The following is a 27286-nucleotide window of genomic DNA, read 5'->3' on the forward strand; positions in this document are numbered from 1 at the left end:
GCCTGTGGATGTAGACCAAGAGACTCTTTATCTCTTGGGATGAACCACGTAAATCTCTTTGTCCACTTACTTTTAATGCTTTATCAACTTAGCTTGTTATTGTTCTGTTATTGTAATTCTTGATTCTTAGTCTAGCTTGTGTTTTGTGGTGATTTCGAGACTGAGTTCTAACAGAAACCAAACTAACTTAACTGTCTATATTACAGTAGAAATACATCAAGTACATATAAAGACACAGCAGCAATTTTACACTACTTTATTAAGATATACTCCGAGTAACAAACTTAAAACGATGTTTATCCATATCGAGTGGTATGCATGCTTTATCAACAAGAAATGGAAGCAATAATTTTTTCTGCAATTTGCTTAGTGTGAGACTAATAATATAAAATATAAAGGTAAATGAGAATAATTCAATTTCTAACATCAATAAAATAACTCAAAGTAGTAAAAGTTTTGCAATCAAATAGCCATGTTTGAAAAACTAAAGCAAACATTTTTTGTGGAAATAGATTCCAAATTACGAATGGCTAGAAATTACCAATAGAGAATGTGATGGAAGCTTTGGTTCTTGTTTTTTTTCTATATACAACTATTGACAGCTAAGGAAATCAGAAGAATATCGTGTGAATCAATAGCTGGAAGATTTGTTGTATATTTTTTCCTTAATTAGAAAATTATCAGCAAATGTGTATATTCTGTTTTTATGTTTTTTGATTCTTGTACAGCCTATATATATACAGAGTTTCATAGTGAGTAAAATTCAAGCCTTACATCACTATCAAGTGTCTTCTTCGTCTCTTTTTTTTTTTTCTATTTCTTCAACAGCAAATTGAAGCAGTTTGGTCAGAGACATAATAGATGAAACATGACATGGTTATGTCTTTCTGGGTCATCTGAAGTGAATTTGATTTGTTTGAAACAAGATTACTTGGAATGAAAAATGTTACAACGTACATAATAATCCCACTTATAATTTAATATGACATTTGGGCTGCACAAGTCATCTTTGTGGTCATCTTTCATTTTCCAATTTTTTTTGAGACTTAGATGATATTTACTCAATGCAGACACTTATTGTTATATCTCATAGACAAAAAACATAATGAGTAGCCTGTAAGGAAGAGAGAGGTTATAATCAAACACAATGAAAAATCTTCATTGTCAACCGGTAACTGGGAAATGACAACATAGTTGATGATGACAAGGCCATTATTAATGCAGAAAAAAGCCAGTGCAAGATCATATCATCAAGATGAAGATTTCTTATTTTGTAGGTACATATGTGGCCCCTTGCAATAGGGGACATGTCTTGTACATTTTATGTGTTCATAAATAGATGAAAGATATAGGCGTTAAATAGAGAGCTCAGTCACAAAAACATAAATAATGAACAAAATTGTACCTCAGCAGCTTTTGTGATTCTAGGGAAGCTAGTACATCCTGCAAGTAACAATCAGTACTCTTTATTATTTATTCTTTTTAAAAAAATATTTAAGTTGGCCAAATCAGAAAAGGACTATTGGGCCTGGGGTTGTTCTGTTTTCTTTTCAACAAGCTGGATATGAAGGCTTTTGACCACACAACTATGAGAGCATAAAACATCAGCATTGATGAGTGGGATGCCAATAGCATGTGATTTCTCAAGCACCGTTGCATTCACTAGACCCCATCTATCTAATTGCTTCTTTACTCCTCACCTTCCCATCAAGGGTCTTGAATGTGTATATATACACATATGATTGGGTTTACTAGCACATCAAATTTTCACATTCTCAAGTATATTCAGCTTATAAAGAATGGGTTTCAGATTTCCAAGCATAGTTCATGCTAAGAAGCTAATTCAGAGACCTTTCTCAAGCTCAAAAGAAGTTCCAAAAGGGTATTTGGCTGTTTATGTTGGGGAAAACAGAATGAAGAGATTTGTGATCCCTGTGGCATATTTGAACCAGCCATCATTCCAAGAGTTGTTGAGTCAAGCTGAAGAGGAATTTGGATTCGATCATCCAATGGGAGCTCTTACTATTCCCTGCACAGAAGATGCCTTCATCCATCTTATTTCTCACTTGAATGTGTAGTGATTAGCATACACACTACTCATTATGGACAATCTCTAACAGAAATGATTATTACAATTTTGTAAGGCAAACAATGCCAATACCATGTGTATATATTTTTCCTTGGGGATCAACAGAAAAGTTGTCCCTAATATTGAGATAAATGAATTCATTACCAAGATATTCTCAACTGAGTTATTTGATTAATCTCGACAAAGAATTCTTTCCCAATTACCCTTATATTTCATATGATTAGCTTCACACTAAGCAACTTGAAGCAAAAGTTTTGCATCCATCTCATGTTAATGAAAGCATGCTTATATATAGTTTCAAAGAGTATATGTATGAGGCCGAGTACATGGATATGTAAGCCTTGGAATCCAAATCAAACTAAGCTATCAATCATGTTTTCTAATTGGAGCTGCAATCATTGTGTGAATTATAAATAGAGTCCCATGAGTTCTTTCTTTGTAGGAACATAACAAATTTGTACATAATCACCCAGAATGAAAAACTGTTCTTTATATAATATTCAATCAAGGGTTGCATTTGTTGGTCACTTATGCCAGTTTTCACAGGTTTGCAGTAATAATTCATAAATGAAGTTAATAAAAGATTCAGTAGTTCGAGAAAATGACCGATCGCCAATTTTGTTATTTTTAATGAGTTGAGGAGCAAACATATTCTTAGGTAGATATCCTTGCTTTAAACGAATATAGTTAGTTAGTTGAATTGAGTCCCACATTAGTCATACACTAATATTTACTTCACTACAGAAGTATAAAACACAAGCTATAAGTCTTTCAAACTCATACCTTTCTCGGCCTTTTGGCTAAGATCAAGTGTAGTATCTGTTCTTATCAGTTTAATATCTGATATGTGGGCCAATGGTCCACACGATATTAAATTTATTTTTTCAGGGGAAAAGCCTCTCTAATAGCTTGCTATCTTGGCTTTTGAGTGTGGCTTATGTTTTGCACTATTGCATAAGCCTGCGCACCCCATTAACACTAGTTCAAGTTGGTTCGCTCTTTATGGCTCATAGCACATTTTACGTACGACTTTTCTGTTTCATTTTTTTTATGTAAATGTGTAGTCTGTTATTTTTAAGTTGTATCTATTCTATATTTTAAAAATGTTTTCACCTTATCATATAATTATTAATAGAGGGGAGTGAGTCCTCACACTAGCAATTTTTCTCTTCACAGACCCAGAAGCTTCCTAGTTTTACTAATAGAGTAGTATTAAGCTGTGTAGATTAAACGCTGTGTAGATTAGACTCAGAGGTTGAATGAATGAGAAGAATACAATGTAGGTGGTTTATATAGGCGTACAATATATAGAAAGTTAAGAACAACTTTAACTAACTCCACTTATAATAGAAACTAAGGAATACAAGTGGGAATCAGCTCCACTTTGAGTTAGAGACAACTGCATAATTGGGACAGCTTTAGTGAAGACATCAGCAATTGATCTGTTGCTGGTACATGTTGAACCACAATCTTCTTTTGAGCCAATTTTTCTTTTTTTTTTTTAAAAAGAAAACAAAAATACCAGCTCTATATGGTTGCTTCGAGCAGAGAACATCAGAGTACTCAAGTTGTCACTTCAAAAACATATTCCAATCTCTTTGCATGAGTTGCAACTGAACCCAAGTTATCTCTGCAACCAAGTTTGCCAGGCTTCTATACTAAGCTTCTGTACTGCTCCTTGAGACAGTGTGCTGCTTCTTAGACTGCCAACTGATCAAATTCGAACCTACCCAGATGTGGATTTTCGATCATCATTGTCTGTTCCTACCAACATCAGCTCATCTGATTAGTGCAGTCCTTAGTTCATAGTTGCTCTCAGATATTTCAATATTCTTTTGCCAGTTTTCTGGTGTGCCTCTCTCGGTTTCTGCATATATTGTCAGACTATATTGACACTAAAGGCTATTTCAGGTCTGATAATTGTAACTTTTTAAAGAGCTCCCACTATACTTCTATAAAGTTGAGGATTTTTCATCTCAGTCCCTTCACTTGATAATTTTAATCCTGTAATCATTGGTGTATGAGTAGTAACATGGACTCCTTCCATATTGGCTCTTGTGAGTGAATCTGAAATGTACTTTCTTTGAGATAAAAACATTCCTTCTTCTTCTTCTTCTTCATGTTTAACCTGAATACCGAGAAAGTAGTTTACAACACTAAGATCCTTTAAAGAAAACTCCTTGTTAAGGTTAGTAACTAGAGCTGTGCTTTCTTAATCTGCAAACTCTGTGTGTATTCTTTTGATTAATTAATCCAAGAGGCTGCTCCATGTAGACTTCCTCTTGTAGTTCACCATTAAAGAATGCATTGTTAACATTCTGTTGTCTAACATTCCATTCTTTAGCTAAAGAAACAATGAGAATCATTAGAATTGTTGTTGGCCTAACAAGTGGACTAAATCGCTGCCGGCTTTGTTGTTTCTTCCAATTTTTTCTTGCAACCATCTTCGATAAGACAATATCTTTTCACTTGGTTTTATTAAAATCCAATGGTCCTATCTGATTAAGCATATAAAATAGGCTGTTACAGCCTATTCAACAGAAATTACCTAGTACATACTAAGATATAGCAACATTATGCTACTTGTAATTTACTAAGACATTTGGACTAGACAAGTCTCTTATTCATTAGAAACAGGGTTGAGACTTAAGTGGTCATCTTTCCTTTTCCTTTTTTTTAAGAATTGTATGACGGTATTACTAGATGCAGACATTTATTGTTATATATTATAGACAAAGAACATAATGAGTATTCTGAAAGGAAGAGAAGTGCTATAAATATATTATAACGAGAAATCTTCTTTGTCATCCGGTAACTGGGCAATGACAGCAAAGTTGATAATGACAAGGCCACTAATACAGAAGAAAACCAGTGCAAGATCATATCACAAAGAAGAAAATTTCTTATTTTGTAGGTAAATGTGTGGTCCCTTGCCATAGGGGACATGTCTTGGACATTTTATTACAAAATTTGGGTTCAGAATTGGAAGAAATATCTATTCATTAGATTTAGAGAGTTCAATCATAACAACAGAAATAATGAACTAAAATGTCCTACAGCTTTTTCTGTGATTCTATAGTGAAGCTAGTACATCCTGCAAGTAACAATCTGTACTCTATTTTATTTATTTTTAAAAATAATATTTAAGCTGGGAAAAAGGACAGTTGGGCCTGGTGTTGTTCTGCTTTCTTTTCAACAAGCTGGAAATGAAGGTTTATGACCATCCTAAGTATTCCTTAGGATGGCAATATCATGTGATTTGTCAAGGACTATTCCTTTCACTAGACCCCATCTAGATATATCCCATCAAGGGTCTTGAATGTGTATATATACACATAAGATTGGGTTCACTAGCACATCAAATTTTCACATTTTCAAGTATCTAGCTTTCTTTGCAAACCATTTGAGATCTCTTTTCTTTCTTCACCTTTATTTTTTCCTTCTTCCTTTAGAGACAATCACAAGAATGGGTTTCCGATTTCCAAGCATGGTTTATGCTAAGCAGCTACTTCAGAGGTCTTTTTCAAGTTCAAAAGAAGTTCCAAAAGGGTATGTGGCAGTTTATGTTGGGGAAAACAGAATGAAGAGATTTGTGATCCCTGTGGCATATTTGAACCAGCCATCATTCCAAGAGTTGTTGAGTCAAGCTGAAGAGGAATTTGGATTCGATCATCCAATGGGAGCTCTTACAATTCCCTGCACAGAAGATGCCTTCATTGATCTTATTTCTCACTTGAATGCCCAATGATTGGCACACACACTGATTATTGACAATCTCTAACAAAAATGATTGTTACAATTTTGTAAGGCAAACAATGCCAATACCATGTGTATATATTTTTCCTTGGGGATCAACAGAAAAGTTGTCCCTAAGATTGAGATAAATGAATACATTACCAAGATATTCTCAACTGAGTTATTTGATTAATCCCGACAAAGAATTCTTTCCCAATTACCCTTATATTTCATATGATTAGTTTCACACTAAGCAAGTTGCAGCAAAAGTTTTGCTTCCATATCATGTTAATGAAAGCATGCTTATATATAGTTTACTTTAATCAAAGAGTATATGTATGAGGCTGAGTAAAGGGATATGTAAGCCTTGTAATCCAAATCAAGCTAAGCTATCAATCATGTTTTCTAATTGGAGCTGCAATCATTGTGTGAATTATAAATAGAGTCCCATGAGTTGTTTCTTTGTAGGAACATAATAAATTTGTACATAATCACCCAGAATGAAAAACTGTTCTTTATACAATATTCAATCAAGGGTTGCATTTGTTGGTCACTTATGCCAGTTTTCACAGGTTTGCAGTAATAATTCATAAATGAAGTTTATAAAAGATTCAGTTGTTCGAGAAAAAAGACAGATCACCAATTTTATTATTTTGAATGAGTTGAGGAGTAAACATATTCTTAGGCAGATATGCTTGCTTTAAACGAATATAGTTAGTTAGTTGAGTTGAGTCCCACATTAGTCACACACGAACATTTACTTCACTACAGAACTATAAAACACAAGCTATTAGTTATTCAAAATCATACCTTTCTCGGCCTTTTGGCTAAGATCAAGTGTAGTATCTGTTCTTATCAGTTTAATATCTGATATGTGGGCCAACGGTCCACACGATATTAAATTTATTTTTTAAGGGGAAAAGCCTCTCTAATAGCTTGCTATTTGGGCTTTTGAGTGTGGCTTATGTTTTGCACTATTGCATAAGCCTGCGCACCCCATTAAAACTAGTTCAAGTTAGTTCATTCTATATGATTCATAGCCCATTTTACGTACGACTTTCCTATTTGTCATTTATTTTTGTAATTGTATTATCTGTTTTGTTTAGGTTATGTCTATTCTATATTTTGAAAAATGCTTTCACCTGGTCAAGTAATTATTAATAGAGGGGAGTGAGTCCACACGCTAGCAATTTTTCTCTTCACCGACCCAGAAGCTTCCTAGTTTTACCAATAGAGTACTAGTATTAAGCTGTGTAGATTAAACTCAGAGGTTGAATGAATGTGATGGAGAAAGTTAAGAACAACTTTAACTAACTCCACTTGTAACAGAAATTAAGGAATACAAGTGGGAATTAGCTCAACTTTGAGTTAGAGCAAAACTGCATAATTGGGACAGCTTTAGTGAAGACACCAGCAATTGATCTGTTGCTGGTACATTTTGCCAGTTTTCCAGTGAGCCTCTCTCGATTTCTGCATATATTGGCAGACTTTATTGATGTTGACATTCAAATTAGCCAACGACACGGAGTCAAATATACGACAGGAAAATAGCACGATGCTTGAAAAGACAATCTAATGGAAAGTAAAGAACACCAAGAATTATAGTGGTTCGGCCCCAAAGATTGGTAATGACCTACGTCCACTTGATGCTATTATTAATGTTGAGGTTCAAATGTGTGATCAAAGAACTAGGATTCTTGAGTTTCACAACCCTTAGAAGAAGAAACAATACAGACGATGGATAATAGCAATACAATTCTCTTTCTGTCAGATAAGAAAAGAGGAGTTGAAAAAAGATCCCCCCTTGAGCTATTTCTTGTATATTTATAGGCTCAAGGATGGTTACATGAGTCAATTAATCATATCTTTCCTTAATGAACGGATATTCAGGTTATAATGAAGAGATATTCTCGAACGTCATTACAACTATACAAATTTATACACAAATAAACGGAGTATACGACCAAGCTGGTCGTACATAAAACTTGAACCCCGCGCATGGAAGTATCTCTGGTCGATAGGCGAGTAGCATCTCTGTCACGTGTCGGCCACGTGCTGAAAATTCTTGCCACGTCATCCAACTATTTTTTGGATAAACATTTGCCCCCAAGTTTATTTATTGCGACCAGCAATAAGTAAACTTAGGGAACTGACCTTTCGAATACCCCACGAAATCTGTCAGAGTCACTCGTGCTTCCTCGAAAAAGGTGACCTAATCACGTCCAATCATGCCTTTTCGTTTTCCAAGTAACCCTTCTGACGGCTATTACACTTCCCCATGCCTTGAAAAAGATAACTCATGATTACTCATTTTTATCATATTTCAGCCATTATAAATAGTCCCCAAAAAGCTTGGCTTAGGTTTGGTTTTGCTCTCTCCCATGGCGAAGAGGAAAAAACTGATTCGTAAGCCTGCAATTAGGGTAGACGATCAAGAGATTCAGCAGGTTCAAGATCAGAGGGATTCTAATAGTTCTGGTCCTAATGATTTGGTGCTTAACGACCAAAAGTCGGATGGGTTGAACGAAGATGAAGAGGTTCGCGAAGAGGGTTTAGGTTTCAGATACGAAGAGCACCGTCTGCCTGGGACTGGCAGTTCTCAGGAGGAAGGTTTCGTTGGAGATAGGCCAGTAAACTTGATTTCACATGGGGCAATGTGGGCAGATAAGGCTGAGGAAGGGGATTTTCAAGCTTCAGCTCAACGACAATGGCAGCAATTTACAACAAGTAAGCTTTCATTTTCTGATAAGAAACTTGAGTTTTCTGAGCATTCAAAGATGGAAGGAAATATGCAAAGATAGATGCAGAAGAGGTTAAGGTCCAATCTGCGAATTGGAGTTCGGCAGTTATATGCTTGGTGCTAGGGGAAAATCCTCCTATGGCTGGTTTCGAAGGATTCATTAAAAGAGTATGGGGTCATTTAGGGATAGCTCAGATTCTAGAATGACTATGGGATTAACCATGGTAAAATTCAATGATGAAGCTACTAGAGATCAAGTTCTTGAGAATGGTATCCTTCATTTTGATCGGAAGCCTATTATCATTTGGCCTTGGTCTGCGGATCTTAGTGTTATTCGCCTTGTTCGTTCAGTTCCGCTCTGGATTTGCTTGCCTGACTATGTCTTAGTGCACTTGTGAGTACGCTTGGTAAACCGATAATGGTTGATAAATTTACTAGGGAGCGTTCAAGAATTCAGTTTGCTAGAGTGCTTGTGGATATGGAAGTAACTGATAATCCCCCTAGAAGTTTCAATTTCTGAATGAGTTTGGTCAGATAATGGAACAAGAGGTGGAGTATGAATGGCTTCCTATTAAATGTAAAGCTTGCTCTGGTTTTGTTCATGCTGAGATGGAATGTCGAAAAGATTTGAAAGCAAAATGGGTTAAAAAAGAAACCACATCTAAAGAGGAGGTGAAGTCAAGGCCGACTGCTGAGGAGGAAATGCCTACTGGTTTGGAGATAGCAGGTTTGGTTAATGTAGAAAAGGAAGGGGATCGGGCTAATACTACTGAGATGGAAAGGGCTCCAGTCGCTACATCAGAGGGCAACCAGCTTAAAACTCGAGCAAATTCAGATATTGATAAGGATAAGCAGAACAGAAAAAGATGGCTCACTCCTAAACGAGTAGCCTCTCATCTGAAATCTGGGCAGCTGGCAGTTTCAACTACAAAGAGTTCAGAACAAGGACAAGATAAACTCAATCAGTTTCAGGTTCTTCAAGAGCATTTGTGTGGTAATAAAGATGGTATTCCCTTACATATTTCTACTAATAGATAACAGTAATATTCTCAGTTGGAATTTAAGGGGTCTGAATAGTTCTAATAAACATAAATCAGTTGTGGATATTTGTAGTAGGTTCAAAATTGGTATTGGAGGTTTTTTGGAGACTAAGATGAAGGGATCTAAAATTCTGGATTTTATGAAGCAAAAGTTACCTAATTGGGATTTTTATACTAGTTTGGTTATAGAGGGCAGATTATTGATTGTGTGGAAGAATGTTTTTGTTAAGGTTACAATTCTTGAGGATTCTCCTCAATTTGTTCACTGTTTGGTTTCGATGGTTGGTCAGAAGCAAAGGTTTTATATTACTTTTGTCTATGGTTTTAATTCTTTAGAAGGCAGAAGGAGACTGTGGGAAGGGTTACTTAGGCTTTCTCTTGTGCATGAAGCTTGGATTATTTTAGGGGACTTCAATGCCCCTTTTTCTGGTATGGATAGAGCTGATGGTAATCCTATTTCTGGTGTTGAGATGGCTGATTCTGTTCGTTGGCTTGAGGAGGCTCATGTGGCTCCCTTAAAAAGTTTAGGATCGTTTTTCTCTTGGACTAATAATCAAAATGGTCCAACTCGCATTTATTCCAAAATTGATCATGTTTTTATAAATGAGGCTTGGATTGATCTTTTTCCTTATGCTACTGCTGTCTTTAGATGGGAAGTTGTATCCGATCACTACTCTTGTGTTGTCAACATTCAGTCTAAGGTGAGTTTGGGTACTAAGTTGTTCAGGTTTTACAATTTTTGGGCTGATCATCCTAAGTTTTCTGAAGTGGTTCGGTTCAGCTGGCATTTACCTATTCATGCTACTGGTTTAAGGGCTATTTTCTTAAAAACTTTGAGGCTGAAACATAGTTTAAAGAAGTTTAATCATAATACTTTTGGAGATATTGGTTTGAGCTTTGATTTGGCTAAAGAGAAGTACCAGGATGCTCAGTTAAAAGCCCAAGCTAATCCGACTGAGTTTATGTAACGCCCTGGTTACCCCAGAATAGTTACGGTGAACGGTGAACCGGAAATTTGACCCGCTACCCGAGTCCTTTGGTTAAAAACGTGATCTAAGTGTTAACATCAAGTTAAGGTGAAAAACCAGTAAAAAGGAAAGGGTACATTTCATTAAGTAAACAAACTGCTCATGAGCCTTTCAAAATATTTACAGGTAGTTCGTAATACAAAAGAGACGCTACGGTTCCAAATTTACAATCCCCGCCGGCCTAAGCGGCAAAAATAGGGTAAACCCCTAGTCCCTCTGAGAACTCCTTGACCGTGGCGGTCAAGCGGCCCTGTATGTACATCACATCGCCCAAGCTTTCACTCAAGGCTGGCCAAGCTTTTCCTTTCCTTTACCTGCACCACATAGCACCCATGAGCCAAGGCCCAGTAAGAAAACATAATTAAACATGATATAATATCAACAACGATCATAATAACCATTCAGGACTATCAGTCCAACAAATAGGTGACAATAGCCAAAAGTCACAATAATGAGCATCGCTCCCTCTAGCCATGTGACGATAGGGTCACTAGGGCTTAATGGTTAAGTGATTCTTTCATATGTTTGACCAGGACAGGTGCATAGTGATTAGTCACCATCATAACCTTCCTCACGACTCTAGAGTCGAAGCTATGGACAACGTCCCTTAGCCACGTGACTAACGGTCACCGGGGTCATATACCTTGGCTATAGTCATCTGGTCGTAGACCAGGCAAGCGCTTATAAGTTCTTCGACCTTAGGGTCGGTCTCGCATTAATGCCATAGAGCCATTCAATGCGTGATCATCGACTTTAGAGTCGGTCCCTGACTAGTCAGTGTCTCAAGCAGGTATTCAGCGTTCTTTAGCATTTAATATGCAATCCACGTTCACATATATCAACCAACATGCCTCAATATCAAACCATGCATGTCATATACCTGTACAGGGTGCAACTGTATTCATACACTGTTTTCTTACCTCAAGTTCGAGTGAGAAGTATGATAAAGACGACCCTGAGAACGATCGATCTTTTAGTTCCTTAGCGGTTACCTAATCACAACCAATTATAACCTCCATTAATGAGAATCCACAATAATAGGGTCTTAACCTAAGCACCACCCTCGGGACCTCGAAACATGCCCACACGGTGAGTAGATTCGATCCCGGGCCTTAAGGATTTAAACCCCAAGTCAAAAACCCTTAAAAACACCCAAAACGGGGTTTGGAAGGAACAGGGTAGCGCTACAACGCTCAACCCCTAGCGCCATAGCGCTCTACTCAGAACCTCACAAGCGCCAGAAAGCCTCCTGAGGAGCGCTATAGCGCCCTAGGGTGGGCGCTGTAGCGCTACCTCCAGGCCCAAACTCCCCTGAACCGACCTTCTTCAACTCCTTCGATTCTAACTCGATTTCCAAGCTTCCAAAGCCTATTCTTGATGCCAAACAAACCCAAAAACCATCCTAACACACCCCAAACATCACAAGCATGGGAACCCTAGCCAAAACTCCCTACAAAACCATGAATTCACCCTAGAAATCTCAGCTGCAAAAGAAAACCAAAACAGAGCAAACTAGAGAAAACCATGGTTAGAAACTTACCCAAAGCTTGGCTTATGATGGTCTTCAATGGTGGAACACACCCCTAAACTCCCAAGGCTTGCTTCCCAAGCTTGAATCCTCAAAATTGGTTCAAAAACCACAAAGGATAGTGAGGAGAAGGAGGTACGGGATGACTCTAAAGTATACTCTGTTTTTCCATCATTTCCTTCAGCCATCAAGAGTTATATCTATCCTAGGGGTGAAATGTCCATTTTACCCCTAGGTCAATTAAGACTTTCTAAAGGCTCCCAAGGGCATTTTTGGCACTTCCCTCCTATCTCGTTAATCATAATTAACGCTCTCCAATTCCCGCTATTCTCAATAATCTCAAACACCAATAATTCACATCCCGTTACCATTTATCTCCTGGTAACGCTCTAGTCATCAAAATCACCCCGAGACTCAACCCATGCCCCGGCACTTAAACCCGTTGTGACTAAACCGCTACTTTAATATTCTACGATCGTCTCATGTCGAATAGCTCGAATGAACCCACATCATAATGTGGTCTCAACATATATCATCGACATGCATACAATTAACATTATATTATAATATAATTCTCATAAACATGCATAAACACATTTAATGGCATAATTAAACAATTATGGCCTTCCCGGCCTACTAATCCAGCCATTAACCACAATAGGGAATCCGGGGCATTACAGTTTAGATACCAGCAAATTGTTAAGGAAGCTGCTGAAGCTTACTTAGTTCAGGAAAAAATGTTCTATAGTTTTTTTACCCAAAGAAATAAAATTGACTGGTTAAAGAAGGGAGATATGAGTACTTCTTTTTTCTATGCTTATCTGAAGCAAAGAAGAGCTGATAATGGTATAGCTTCATTTGTTAATGATCAAGGTCAGCTGGTGGATAATTTTTTTGAGGTTGTCTCTCATTTTGTTGAGCATTTCAGAGGTTATTTGGGGAGTCAGAGTTCAGCTACAGGTAGTATCAACATGGCTTGTATAGAATTGGGTCCTAAGCTCTCGATAGATCACCAAACTCTTCTGTTAAAACCCTTTTCAATTACGGAAATTTGAAGTGCTTTATTTGGTATTCCCTCCACCAAATCGCCGGGTCTGGATGGGTATGGCTCTGGATTTTTCAAGGCTGCCTGGCAGGTTGTTGGGAATGAAGTTTGTTATGCTATCAGTCATTGTTTTGAAACAGAGAGCTTTCCTTCAGATCTTCATGAAACTTCATTGTCCTTAGTCCCTAAGGTGGCCAATCCTTCTCGAGCTATCAATTATAGACCAATTGCTTGCTGCACTACGTTATATAAATGTATAGCTAAGCTCTTATGTTCTAGATTGGCATTGGTTCTTCCTGCTATTGTCCAGCCGAACCAGGGGGCGTTTATTATGGGTCGTTCAATAGCTCATAATATCATGATCTTTCAGGATCTTATTAAAAACTATGGTCGGGCTATTACTTCCCCTAGATGTGCTATAAAGATTGATTTGAGCAAGGCTTATGACATGGTTGATTGGCAATTCCTAGAGGATCTTTTAAAAGTTCTCTGTTTTCCTATGAAGTTTATAGGATGGATTATGGTGTGTTTAAGGAATACTTCTTATTCTTTACTCATGAATGGTCGTGTTCAAGGTAAATTCAAGGGTAAGAAGGGGCTGCGTAAGGGAGATCCAATGTCTCCTCTATTGTTTGTTCTTATCATGGAATATATGACTCGGAGACTTCAACTTGTTGCTCTTGAACCTTCTTTCAGATTTCACCCGATGTGCAAGAGTTTAAAGCTTATAAATCTCTGTTTTGCTGATGACTTGATCCTTTTTTGTAAGGGTACTCATTCAGCTGTTCTTTCTCTTAAAAATGCTCTTGATGATTTCAGTTCGGCTACTGGTTTGACTATAAATTCTGCTAAGTCTCAAATATTTTTTGGAGGAGTTTCTTCTGCTGTGAGAAACATTATAACTCAGGAGATGAATCTCATGGAAAGCTCCTTTCCTCTTAAGTACCTTGGGGTACCTATGAGGCCAACTAAGTGGCGTCATGAGGACTGTGATATAATTTTGCAAAAAATCAGATTAAGACTTCACTCTTGGTCCAATAGACACCTCTCCTATGTAGGTCGAATGCAGCTCATCCACTCGGTTTTATTTGGTCTCCAAAATTATTGGATGAGCATCTTTATTTTACCTCAGAGTGTTGTCAAGGAAATAGAGAATTATGCCGTAGCTTTTTGTGGGGAAGTGCTGGTCTGAGAAGTAAACCTCATCTGGCTTCTTGGCAGAAGGTTTGCCTTCCTAAAGCGTATGGTGGTCTTGGTTTTAGAGATGGTGCTCTTTGGAATAGAGAAATTCTTGCCAAGTATATCTGGGCTTTATCTGAGTAGCCTGAGATCTTATGGGTTAAATGGGTTAACTCTATATATTTGAAAGGCCTCAATTTCTGGAGTTACACTCTGAAATCTGACTGTAGTTGGTATTGGAGGAAGTTATGTCACATAAGGGAGAAATTTAGTTTCACTGAGATCCAGGCAGCGGGTAGTTTTGGGAGGTTTCAGCTTTCCAAATTGTATAACTTCGCTCTAAACCAGCAGCTTGTAGGCTACTATTCGGCAGTCTGGTGCAAGCTTACTTTACCTACGCATAGATTCCTTCTTTGGCAAGTGGTTAATGAGCAACTTCTTACTAGGGATAACCTGTTAAAGCTGCATATTCAGGTGCTTGTTCAGCTGTGTCCGGTCTGTGGGTGCTATCCTGAGAGCCACCATCATCTTTTCTTTACCTGTTGTCTATCAAAGCAGGTGCTTCAAATTTTGTTTAATTGGTTTGGTTTCATTGCTTGGCCGAGTGACTTCACTAGTTGGAGTGTTTGGCTTGCTAGACCTCGGCATGGTCTGATGGCAGCTATCCTGAATTTATCTGTTGCTGCCACTGCTTACAGTATTTGGAGGAATAGGAACAGAAGCTTGTTTGATGACTATTCTTTGGCAGCTGATTGTCTTGCTAATGAAATTAAAAATGTTGTTAAATATAGACTTTACTTGGTTAATTTTAGAAAATTTACAGTCCAAGAGCAGTCCTTTTTAAGGAAATTACAATGTAATTAGTGTAGGAGTTGCTGGTTGTGTACAGATTCGGTTCTGAGTGCTTAGCACTGTTTTGTACAGCTTGTTTGTTCAATGAAGTTCCTTTTCTTCTTGATCAAAAAAAAAAAAAAAAAAAAAAGTCCCCAAAATTTACCTTTTCACTTTTTACTTGCCATTTTCTTGCCAAGAACCCTCAAGAACTTCAACCCAGAGCTCAGAAACTTTGAAGATCATCCGTCGCTTGTTCTAACTATCCTCTATTCGCACGCCCAAAGTTGCTTCGTTTCAGAACCTCCAATCTTCATTTAGGTAAATTTCTTCAACTTTCTTGCTCTCTGACATGCCATGCATACTGTTACATGCCTGTTTTGAGCTCTGAAATTTTTTCGTGTTCTTGGGTAGAAATGAATGAGGATTGTGTGTATACCGATTGCCGCTTGATAGGGTAGCGTAGTTTTGCTCTGTAGGAGTTAGGAGCCAATTTGATAGTCAAGATCGTAAGTTTAGGGCGTAAAATCGAAGTAAAAATTCGATTTGATTTTTAGGCTAGTTGAAAAACAGGGTTTTTCCCGCCCTTTTTGGAGTTGAAAATTCTTTTTCCAGAAAACTTTTTACTTTCACTTTTTGATCCGCTTTTTAAACTACTCATATAAAATCTTGTGTTTTTAGAATGCTGCTGGTCATATAAAAGTTAAACTTTTATACACGAGCAACGTTATTCTAACCACCTTTCTAGGCCTTTCGTTCTCACCTCCCCCTTTCTCTGTTCGCAGCTTTTAATGCAAGATCTGTGGGGAGGTGGGAGGCCTATTGACGACGATCTGCTCGCACAACTGCTCGAGGACGAAGAGCACCCATCGCAGCGAATCCAGGAGATCCCCTTCTCTCGAGCCTCACCTCAAAGACCTCAATCAACCCTTGTAAATATGGGTAGAGTTAAGTCCACCGCCCAAAAGAAGAAAACCCCACGTCCTTCGACCCGACCTGATTCGCAGGCTGGGACTCCCTCGACCAGTGGTCGAGAGAGAAACATTCCCGAGCCTGTTATTCAAACCCGAGCCCGGCCTTGACATGTTGTTCAACCGGATGTTGAATGGTATGTAGTACCTGAGAGCCGAGTGACGATCAGGATGATCGCCAACTATATCAAGAAGTATGGACTCACGGGGGTAACATTAGTCCAACCCAACCAAGATCAACGGGCGAACTTGCCCGGAGGCGCCTTCAGCACCTGGTCGAGGTTCCATATTGAGGCGGGGGCTACCTTGCCTCTTCATTCCTTCTTCCAAGGGGTGGCCAGCTATTTTGGAGTTACCCCTTTCCAAATAACTCCTAATGGATATAGAATGCTTGCGACACTCTATATCCTTTATAGTCACAAACAATGGCCCATACCTACACCTCATGAGGTCAATTACCTGTTTGACCTCAAGTCTAACCCCAAGCAAGAAGGTACAGGGTTATTCCATTTTTGTCACCAGGAAACAGGGCGAACCTTCCTGAGTGACACAACTCATATATCGAACGTGGGGAGATACCATCAGGAGTATTTCCTTACGACCGATATGGTCGTGAACAACCTGGCCTTCACCCGAGGAGGTAATATCTCTGTTCCACTGGTCATTAGTTCTTCTTCAATTTTTTCTCTGCATTTCCTTAGAATATTGTACCCTTTTCAGGCCCATGGTTGCGACCAGAACCTACTCCAGACATGGAGTTAAGGTCAGATCTCTTGGCTAGCATGAATGACGTGGAGAAAAGCGTCAAGGCTCTGGTCACAGAGGCTAACCTTAGGCTGGTTGGCCTTTTGGCCCCTCACCAGGATGTGAGAGAGTCAACAGCAGGGAGTGCCACGGTCGAGGAGGAACCCGAGCAGCAACCACCAGCGTCACCTTCACGAAGGAGACAAACTGGGGTCATGATCAGGGAACCAGTTGGCATTCCTCCAGCAGAGGGGCCCTCTGCCCCCTTGGGGAAGGGGAAAAAGAAGGCCACTGAGCCTGTCGAACACTTGGACGAATCTTCAGATGAGAATGGTACAGTTATTTTGCTTTTAGATAGCTTGCCAATTCCCTTTCACCTATTCGACGGAGACGACAATTTTAAATATGCTCCAAATTTAGGTCCAGACTTCTTCATGTCAGAGAGTGAGTGTGTGACTAATAGAGTCTATAGTATAGCAACCAGTAATAATAGCTCGGATATTTGACTTTGCAATCTTTCTTTATTTCTTTTCCTGATGTAATATACTTAGTCATTTATGCTATCTCACTGTTTGACTATTTTCTTCTTTTCCAGACATGGACTCCGAGAACGTGTTCGACATTTACAGCGCCCCTGAGGCTCCTGCGGTTCCCTCGAGCAGAAAGAAAACTGGCAAGAGGCATCCTGGGGAAAGCAGTAAAGCGCCTCAGGCTAAGAAGCCTCGCATTGCAGGCATCCCGGAGGACGAACCCTCAGCCAACGCAACTCCACCACCTTCTCCTCACGAGCAACAAATTCCCCCTGCTCCTGCTGGGTTGACACCATCTCCCCCGACCCCAGCCGACTAGACTCAGCAGGCCGGGCCTTCTTCCACAGGCGGCAACATACCGAATCGTGCCTTAAGATTGGTCAAAGACAAAGTGGCCAAGATTTTGAAGCATGAACGATGTCGAGAGGCAATGGCTGGGACGGAGACGATGGACGTCGACCAGATCTTAAACAGTGCCTTGAACGAGTTTGCCAGTGTAAGTCATCTTTTTCTGTGGAGACAACCCTTCTATATTCTATAGTTAGTCTAACCTTTGCTCTGATCGCAGGCAATGCTGAACCTTACTGCCAGCCGTCTCCGCTCGGGTGCTGTTACCGAGTAGGCCAAATCTTTGGAGCAATGGCACGCTGATGAACTCAAAGCTTCCGAAGCAAAATATGTTGAACAGCTTGCAGCGGTACTCAAGGAGAAGAACAAACTAGCTGTGGAGTTGAAGGAGAAGCAAAATTCTTTGGATAAAGCCATCGAGCAGAGGGACCAGCTCAAAGATTTTAACCGCATTAACTACCGCGAGGCTAAAAAGCTCGAGCAGGAGTTGATCGCGAGCTGAGGGGAGACTACAACCTTGGAGGGCCGGATCGAGGAGCTTGAGAAAGCCAATGACAGTAATTTGGAAAGGTACAAGAATGCCACACTCCGATGCTTCTACAATTTCTGGAAGCACAACCAGGGTTCCAACTTCAATTACCTTCCTGAGAATGCAAGAAACGCCGAGCTCGCTCGCTGTGCTGCTCGACTAGCAGAAGAAGAAAGAGCGAGGATTCCTGCTTCCCCTGAGATCTCGCTGGCCACTGGGATGGACGGAGGAGAAGCTGATGCTGAAGAGGTGGTCAACCAGGATGCTCCCCAAGATCCTCCAGTCCCTTAGTCTTTTTCTGTTTTTATTTTTTATCTTTTTAATTGCACGACCTATGGGTCGTGATGTAAAGACAATATATTTTTATTGCTGTATGGGCAGCTTTTTTTCTTTTAATCAGACAATTACATCAGAGCAGTAGTGCTCGCGGTGTAAAGTAATTCGTTTTTGATATTATAACACTTCCTATTTTATTATAATACCTTGTCCGCATGACCGAACTTAGCATAGCACTTTGGATTGATTTATCAAAATATAAATTTTGAAAAATACTCTAAGTACCCTAGCATGCTTTCACTTATTTGGCTCATGTGTTTACATACCTTTTAACGATATGCTTTGCTTACTTGTACCTTATATGACCCCCAAGTGATAGAGGAGCTTTAGGTCCTTGGTCACTTGCCCTGACCAGAACCTGTTCGAACATTACTGCTCGTAGCAATATAATTGTATTTTAATACAACAAAACAACACACGTAATGAGAAAATGCTTGTAATAAATACAATAATTGGAAAGAAATGACTGGCTGCGCGTAGTCCCTTATATTTCTCGTAATAGATGGACTAAACATGTATGTACGAGTGATCAATAAGATCTTACATTAATAAGTGATTAGTCACATAAAATGACTAACCCCTTTTTCAAAACTTGTAAAAAGTAAAATTAATACAAGCCAATTCTTTAAGAAGAATTGTTTATTGGTAATACTTGTGCAGGTGTTCTCCATTCCAATAGCGAGGAACGAGATATCCGTTTAAGCGTGCAAGTTTATAGGTGCCTGGGAGAAGGACTTCGTCAATCTGGTATGGCCTTTCCCAATTAGGTCTGAGAACTCCAGCAGCTTGGTCACGGGTGTTTAGAAAAACTCTTCGGAGTACAAGATCTCCACCATTGAACTTTCTTTCTTGCACTTTAAAGTTGAAATACCGGGCGACCTTTTGCTGGTACGCTGCTACTCGGAGTTGGGCTTGTTCACGTTTCTCATCGATTGTGTCCAGGGATTCCATCAATAGCTGGCTGTTTGAATCTTGATCGTACGTTATTCTGCGATGCGAAGGCGGATCTAATTCAACATGCAACATAGCTTCATATCCATAAGCCAAAGAGAATGGAGTATGACCCATTGTTGTTCGGTGGGAAGTTCTGTACGACCAGAGTACTTCAGGAAATTATTCTGGCCACGCCCCCTTAGATTCTTCTAGCCTTTTCTTCAGTGTATCCTTCAACGTTTTATTGACTGCTTCAACTTGTCCATTTGCTTGAGGATGAGCGACTGAAGAGAAGCTCTTGATAACACCATGCCACTTGCAGAAATTCGTGAATAAATCACTGTCAAACTGGGTGCCATTATCCGAGACGATCTTCCTTGGCAAACCATAGCAACAAATAATATTTTTGATCACAAAATCTAGCACCTTCTTGGTCGTTATGGTTGCCAGCGGTTCAACTTCGGCCCATTTGGTGAAGTAGTCGACGGCAACCACATCATATTTGACACCGCCTTTTCCCGTGGGCAAAGATCCGATGAGGTTGATACCCCAAACTGCAAACGACCATGGGATTTGCATTTGCTTAAGCTCATTAGGGGCTGCTCGTGGGATTTTGTAAAATTTCTAGCATTTATCACACTTCCGCACGTATTCTATCGAGTCTTCATTCATCATTGCCCAGAAATATCCTTGCCTTAGGATCTTTTTTGACAAACTTTGCCCCCCAGGGTGGTCTCCACAAAAACCTTCGTGTACCTCTTTCATCAACTCTTTGGCTTTCTCCTTCATAATTCATCTAAGGAGTGGCATTGAGTATCCCCTTTGGTACAAGATTCCATCGACCAGGATATACCTAGCAGTTTGGCACTGAAGGGTCCTGGCTTTCTTTCTGTTCGTTGGTAGCACGCCGTTCAATAGATACTCTACATATGGTGCCATCCATGTATTCGCCATCTGGATTACCAGAGTGGTCTCTGCTGTTTGGATGCTTGGTACATATAGTCACTCGACTGACACTATGTTCAGAGTATCAACTTCCTTTGCACTTGCCAATTTTGCCAAAGCGTCCGTGTTGGAATTCTGATCGCGAGGTACTTGCTGGAGACTGTATCTGTCGAATTGGGCTAACAGATCCTTTGTTTTGTTCAGATAGGCAACTATCTTCAAACCTCCCGCTTGGTACTCTCCCAGGACCTGATTCACCACCAGATGAGAATCACTATAGATGCCAAGCACTTTTATATTCATATCCTTGGCTAACCGCAATCCAGCGAGCAGTGCTTCATATTCAGCCTCATTGTTAGAAGCAGTGAAGTCAAATCTGATTGCACAGTGAAATCGATGCCCTTCTAGCGTTATCAGTATTACTCCTACCCCAGCGTGGGACTCGTTAGAAGAACTGTCCGTAAATAATTTCCATGTGGGTGCTTGGATTTGACACTTAGGCTCGCTGGGCTCTTCAGTCTGCTCGCCACTCGTGAGCTCTGTGAATTCCACGATGAAGTCAGCCAAGGCTTGTCATTTTATCGCTGTTCGCGGCAAGTAAGATATGTCGAACTGCCCGAGTTCGACTTCCCACTTTATCAATCTACACGCAGCCTCTGGTTTTTGTAGGACTTGTCGAAGAGGCTGGTCGGTCAAGATCATAATTGGATGGGCTTGGAAGTAAGGCCACAACTTCCTAGAGGCCAAAACTAGGCAGTAGGCTAGCTTCTCGATGGGCGGGTACCGCTGCTCTGCTCCAATCAGCCTTTTGCTTACGTAGTAGACGACCTTCTGCACGCCTTCTTCTTCTCTTACTCAAACAACACTAGCAGCGGATTTCGTGATTTCCAGGTAGATGAAAAAAGTTTCTTTATCGACCGGCTTTGATAGGATGGGTGGTTGCGCCATATGTGTTTTTAGTGCTTGAAAGGCCTATTCGCACTCATCTGTCCATTCAAATTTCTTATTGCCTCTTAGTAGATTGAAAAATGGGACGCCCTTGTCTGTCGATTTCAAAATGAATCTACTGAGAGCAGCAATCCTCCCGGTCAGGCTTTGAACATCTTTAATCTTTACTGGTGATTTCATCTCGATCAGAGCTTTAATTTTCTCGGGATTGGCTTCAATTCCTCTTGAGTTAACTATAAATCCCAAGAACTTCCCTGATCCTACTCCGAAGGAGCACTTAAGGGGATTTAACTTCATCCGATATTTATTCAGGACATTGAAGCATTCCTGCAAATCCCTTACATGCCCTTCTGCTTTCTTTGAATTAACCAGCATGTCGTCGACATAAATCTCCATGTTTGTGCCGATCAGCTCCTTGAACATGTGGTTGACGAGTCGCTGGTAAGTCGCACCAGCGTTTTTCAAACCGAAGGGCATCACCTTGTAACAGTAGAGCCTTGTATCAGTCCGAAAGTTAGTGTGATCCTCATCAGGGGGATGCATACTGATTTGATTATACCCGGAGTATGCATCCATGAATGAGAGGATCTCATGCCCTATTGTGGCATCGACCAGCTGGTCGATCCTCGGAAGTGGGAAACAATCTTTGGGGCAGGCTTTATTTAGGTCTGTAAAATCCATGCACGTACGCCACTTGCCATTCGGCTTGGGCACTAGTATGGGATTAGAGACCCACGATGGATAAAACGCCACCCTGATGAACCCATTCTCCTTCAGCTTCTCGACTTCCTCTTTCAAGGCCCTTGATCTATCTTTGTTGAGCAGGCTCCTTTTTTTTTGCACTGGTGGAAAGCTCTTGTCAATGTTCAGGACATGGTTGATGACTGCAGGATCTATCCCGACCATGTCTTTGTGCGACCAGGCAAAAACTTCCTGGTTCCTCCTTAAAAACTCCACCAGTGCTTGTTTTGTTGTTGTCTCTAAGTTTTTACCGACTTTCACAACTCTGGTCGGATTTTCCTCATCGAGTTGAACCTCTTCAAGGTCCTCGATGGGCCCCACTTCTTCTTCAAAATCCCCAAAGCGAGGATCTAAGTCCTTCTCCTCACTTTGGGCAACGCCCTATTTGGTGAGATTATCACCCGAGTGGGCCTGAACATCAGTCGCCAGTTGCAACTCCTTTCCGGTGGTATCTCTCGATACACCCCTTTTCGCTTTGGTGATCGAGGCATTGTAGCACTCCCTCGCTTCCCTCTGGTTTCCCAACACGCATCCTATCCCTGTGTCCGTTGGGAATTTCATAGCGAGGTGCCAGATAGAGGTGACGGCTCGTAGGTCGACCAAAATTGGTCTCCCTTTCACAGTGTTGTATGCCGAAGGACAATCAACTACTATAAAAGTAGTGAGTAATGTCCTATTAGCAGGTGCAATGCCTGCTGTGACTGGAAGTCTAATCGACCTTGTTGGGGCGAGCTCTTCTCCAGAAAAACCATAAATGGTTTGGTTGCATGGCTCCAGGTCTTTCACGGACAACTTCAACCTTTCCAGCGAAGACTTGTATAGGATGTTGACCGAACTTCCTGTATTGACCAACACCCTTTTCACCATCATGTTTGCGATCTGTACGTCCACGACCAGCAGATCGGAGTGTAGGAATCGCACGTGCTGGGCGTCATCGTCAGAGAAGGTGATCGGTTCCTCCTCTGTTCGAGCCTTTTTTGGTGCTCGATCCTCAACACTCATCATCTCGATGTCCTGGTCGTGGCGCAGGGTTCGAGCATATCATTCCCTCGCTTTCCCACTATCTCCTGCAAGATGTTGACCTCCGCAGATGGTGAGTAGGGTACCTGCCACAGGGGCTGGCTGTAAAGGTTGGCGTGCAAGCGCCGACTCGTCATCACCTTGAGCCTCTCCCTGAGAACCTCCCACAACTTGTACAAATCTTCTTAAATGTCCCTGCCTTATCAGGAACTCAATTTTGTCCTTCATCTGGTTACACTCGTTAGTGTCGTGCCCGTAATCATTGTGAAAACGACAGAACTTTGTTGCATCTCTCTTGGAGATATCTTTGCTTATAGGTGCGGGCCGTTTGTAGGACACGCTTGAGCTGGTCACCTGGTAGACCTCAGCTCGGCTTTCAACAAGGGTAGTGTAGTTGGTGAATCTCAGTTCATACCGATTACCTTTGGGGCGTTTACTCTCAGAGGTTGAGGGTTCGTTGTTAGCCCGCTTCCCACCATTTCTACCATTTCCATTCCCGTTGCCATTACCGTTGCCATTGGGTTTTTTGTACCCATTGGTGGCTTTGGAGGGTTCTTCCTTGAGCCCCTTGTCTTTTGTTGGCGATTTCCCTTCGTTGGCAATTGTGTCTTCGAGCTTGATGTACCGATCAGCTCGATCTAAGAACTCTTGGGTGCTTTTTACCCCATTCTTTCTGAGCCTGCTCCAGAGAGGTGAATGGCGTCTAACCCCAACAGTTAGGGCCATCATCTTACCTTCATCACCCACAGTTTTGGCTCCAGCTACAGCTCGCATGAAGCGCTAGACATATTCTTTCAAAGGCTCTCCCTCTTTTTGGCGTATCTCGATCAGCTGGTTCGCCTCAGTAGGGTACACACGACTCGCATAGAACTGTCCGTAAAACTCCTTTACGAACATTTCCCATGATACTATACTGGTAGGGGGGAACTTAAAGAACCACTCCTGGGCAGTGTCAGACAGTGTTGCCGGGAAGATGCGGCAGCGGGCATCTTCTGACACCTTTTGTATATCCATATGTATCTCAAACTGATTAACGTGAGATACTAGGTCTCCATACCCATCAAAATTTGGCAGTGTTGGCATCTTGAGCTTACTGGGGGTTTCAGCCACAGCAATCCTCTATACAAAGGGGGTGCCTCTCCTCCGATCGTACTCAATGTGGGATGTTCGCCCCCGACCAGCTGCTGCACTGCCTGGTTCAGGGCGTCGATTTGAGCCTGAATAGCTTCTGGAATTGCTGGGGCCTCTGGTGCCGGGGGAATGTACTCATCGTGCCGTTCTCGACAGTCGTTAAGCACGTCCCATAGATCATCGTCTCTTCGTCGCTGCTCACTGGCTCCCAGCCGACTAAAGACGTTGTTCTGCCTGGGCTGCCCACAGCGTTATGACCCGCTGGTCGGTCTTCTCTAGGTGGGGGGCTCTTACCTCCACCTCTTTCTTCTTCGACCAGTGTTTCCTCTGCCGGAGTCGGCTTCATTGTAGTCGTGGCCATCTCTGAATCGTGGCTGACTATGGTGCGATCGACTATTCACTTTATTGCCTCATTGGGCTGGCATTTCCCGAGCGTTAGGGGGAGGCCTGCGCTGGTCGGTGGGTCCCCGTGCATTGTTATGCCGTGGGGGGCCCCTGACCGCAGAGCCTGTCTCTGAGTTCCCCCTGTTGGCAGAAGGACGCTGTCCCCTGCTTGGTGGATGCAACTCTTCATCCCCTGGGCATCTAGGGCTGCGGGGCAGTTGCCCGACCCTATTCTGCCTCGGGCGCGGGGGATTGCCTCGAACAACCTGAGATGGAGGCTGCTGCTCAAGATCCCTAGGTGGGACATCATCCTGAGCCACAGGTGGCTTCTCCGGCCTTTGAGGGCTTATTGGCTAGAGTGGAGGACTAGGATTGGGACCCCTTTGAGGTGGGCCATTTGGCGGCTGATTTGGCTAGGAGGCTGGCGCAGCCTGATTCCTAGCCAGCTGGATGGCTGCTTCAAGGGCAGCCATGGCATCCCTCTGTCGATGGTCCATCTCAGCCTGCCGCTCGCTCAGCTCCTGACGTTGGTGCTCTATTTCTCTTTGCTGCGTCGCCATTATCTCGGCAACATTCTCTTGATTGGCCCTCAGATTGGCCAACGCATCCTGCAACACCCCCAGTGTTGCCTTCAGGGTCTCAGAATCTAACTCCTCCTCATCAAACTCCAAATGCGATTCGTCCTCAGCCACATTTGGGGGAGGAGACTTATGATGCAGTTCCAGCGGCTTGTCTGGTCTTCTTGGATGTTTTTGCCATTAGATTCTTTCACAAGCTCTCAATGAAAGCACCAGAATGTTGACACTCAAATTAGCCAACGACACGGAGTCAAATATACGACAGGAAAATAGCACGATGCTTGAAAAGACAATCTAATGGAAAGTAAAGAACACCAAGAATTATAGTGGTTCAGCCCCAAAGATTGGTAATAACCTACGTCCACTTGATGCTATTATTAATGTTGAGCTTCAAAGGTGTGATCAAAGAACTGGGGTTCTTGAGTTTCACAACCCTTAGAAGAAGAAACAATACAGACGATGGATAATAGCAATACAATTCTCTTTCTGTCAGATTAGAAAAGAGGAGTTGAAAAAAGATCCCCCCTTGAGCTATTTCTTGTATATTTATAGGCTCAAGGAGGGTTACATGGGTCAATTAATCATATCTTTCCTTAATGGAACGGATATTCAGGTTATAATGAAGAGATATTCTCGGACGTCATTACAACTATACAAATTTATACATAAATAAACGGAGTATACGACCAAGCTGGTCGTACATAAAACTTGAACCCCTCGCATGGAAGTATCTCTGGTCGATAGGCGAGTAGCATCTCTGTCACGTGTCGGCCACGTGCTGAAAATTCTTGCCACGTCATCCACAACTGTTTTTTGGATAAACAATTGACACTAAAGGCTATTTCAGGTCTGGTAATTGTAACTTTTTAAAGAGCTCCCACTATACTTCTATAAAGTTGAGGATTTTTCATCTCACTCCCTTCACTTGATAATTTTAATCTTGTATGTTAAAAGTCATTACTGTATCTAGAATGCTCTAGAGTTCTAGAATGTTATAGAATATACTAGGAAAAACATAGAACATTCTAGAAAGTTCTTGAAGAAACTTAGAACTAATTAGACAATATATAGAGAGTTCTAGAAACATTTAGAAAAATGTAGAAAGTAGTTAAATAAATTATAAAGTTAGAAAATTCTAGAAAGATTTGGATGTTTCCTTTGTAGCCTATAAATACAAATGTAATGTGTGTCCAAGTTAGTAGCAAAGTGTGTCCCAAAAGTGTGAGCCTAAGTGAGTCCAATATAAGTGTGTCTAAAAAGAGTGTGAGAGAAGTTATTAAGTGAGTGCTCCAAAACAAAGTGTGTAAGTGTTTAGAGTGTGTTGTGATAAAATATTGTATTCAAGTCTTGGTGTAATTACTTTTGTTATAATAAAGTAATTACGTTTTCATGTGTTGTGGTGTTCAACAATTGGTATCAGAGCTAAGGTTGTGAGATCCTTTGAAATTCTGAGTACGCTCTGTGGTTGTAGCTTTGACTGAACTTCCACATCAGAAAAGATTTCTTGAGATTTTCATTATTGAGAGAGCTTTCTTAGAGTTTTTTGTTAAGTTTCTTTGAGAGATCGTGTGTGGTTTAGTACTACAAAGTTTGTTGTCAAAATCAAGCTTGCTTGGAAAATATAGAATTTTTGCCAAGCCACGATGGGTGACCTTCAAATGGTCAGTGGAATTAAGAAACTTAACTGTCAAAATTACAACATGTGGTCGTTGCATGTGGAGGCATATCTCCAAGGCCAAAACTTGTGGGAGATCGTTAAAGGCAACGAGGTCACACAACCAGAGGATGCAACTGCTCTAAAGAAATGGAAGATTAAAGCTGGAAAAGCATTGTTTGCTATTCGGACCATAGTCAAAGATGAAATGTTGGAGCACATCAGGGAATCAAAGACACTGAAGGAAGCATGGGATACTTTCACATCATTATTCACAAA

General features: G+C 41.0%; 3 protein-coding genes and 2 non-coding genes across 5 annotated transcripts; all 5 read left to right on the forward strand.

Moving 5' to 3' along the window:
• Positions 1-1747: 1747 nt before the first annotated feature.
• Positions 1748-2247, forward strand: LOC133781865 (auxin-induced protein 15A-like). The gene has a single exon (XM_062220974.1). The coding sequence runs from the start codon at positions 1800-1802 to the stop codon at positions 2076-2078; it is 279 nt and encodes a 92-aa protein (XP_062076958.1). The 5' UTR covers positions 1748-1799; the 3' UTR covers positions 2079-2247.
• A 621-nt stretch (positions 2248-2868) lies between these two features.
• LOC133787206 (U2 spliceosomal RNA) lies at positions 2869-3062 on the forward strand. The gene has a single exon (XR_009872241.1). It is a non-coding gene; the product is annotated as a U2 spliceosomal RNA (small nuclear RNA).
• A 2425-nt stretch (positions 3063-5487) lies between these two features.
• LOC133781864 (auxin-induced protein 15A-like) lies at positions 5488-5837 on the forward strand. Its single transcript, XM_062220973.1, has one exon. The coding sequence runs from the start codon at positions 5556-5558 to the stop codon at positions 5835-5837; it is 282 nt and encodes a 93-aa protein (XP_062076957.1). The 5' UTR covers positions 5488-5555.
• A 793-nt stretch (positions 5838-6630) lies between these two features.
• Positions 6631-6824, forward strand: LOC133787205 (U2 spliceosomal RNA). Its single transcript, XR_009872240.1, has one exon. It is a non-coding gene; the product is annotated as a U2 spliceosomal RNA (small nuclear RNA).
• Positions 6825-9101: 2277 nt separating this feature from the next.
• LOC133784822 (uncharacterized) lies at positions 9102-17779 on the forward strand. The gene is made up of 7 exons (XM_062224094.1): positions 9102-9570; positions 9662-10568; positions 13218-14147; positions 14264-14503; positions 14615-14858; positions 14943-15081; positions 17526-17779. The coding sequence occupies exons 1-7, from the start codon at positions 9102-9104 to the stop codon at positions 17777-17779; spliced, it is 3183 nt and encodes a 1060-aa protein (XP_062080078.1).
• The last annotated feature ends 9507 nt before the right edge of the window (positions 17780-27286 follow it).

This window comes from Humulus lupulus, chromosome 6 (assembly GCF_963169125.1).
Source record: "Humulus lupulus chromosome 6, drHumLupu1.1, whole genome shotgun sequence".
In the NCBI taxonomy this organism is placed as follows: Eukaryota; Viridiplantae; Streptophyta; class Magnoliopsida; order Rosales; family Cannabaceae; genus Humulus; species Humulus lupulus.

Bases quoted from the DNA above. Each gene is read 5' to 3' on its own strand.
- LOC133781865 (XM_062220974.1), top strand. From the start codon at position 1,800: ATGGGTTTCAGATTTCCAAGCATAGTTCATGCTAAGAAGCTAATTCAG.
- LOC133781864 (XM_062220973.1), top strand. From the start codon at position 5,556: ATGGGTTTCCGATTTCCAAGCATGGTTTATGCTAAGCAGCTACTTCAG.
- LOC133784822 (XM_062224094.1), top strand. From the start codon at position 9,102: ATGGAACAAGAGGTGGAGTATGAATGGCTTCCTATTAAATGTAAAGCT. The intron at 9,571-9,661 runs GTATTCCCTTAC...AACATAAATCAG, and splicing joins TTTGTGTGGTAATAAAGATG to TTGTGGATATTTGTAGTAGG. The intron at 15,082-17,525 runs GTATTTGGAGGA...CTTCTTTTCCAG, and splicing joins TGTTGCTGCCACTGCTTACA to ACATGGACTCCGAGAACGTG.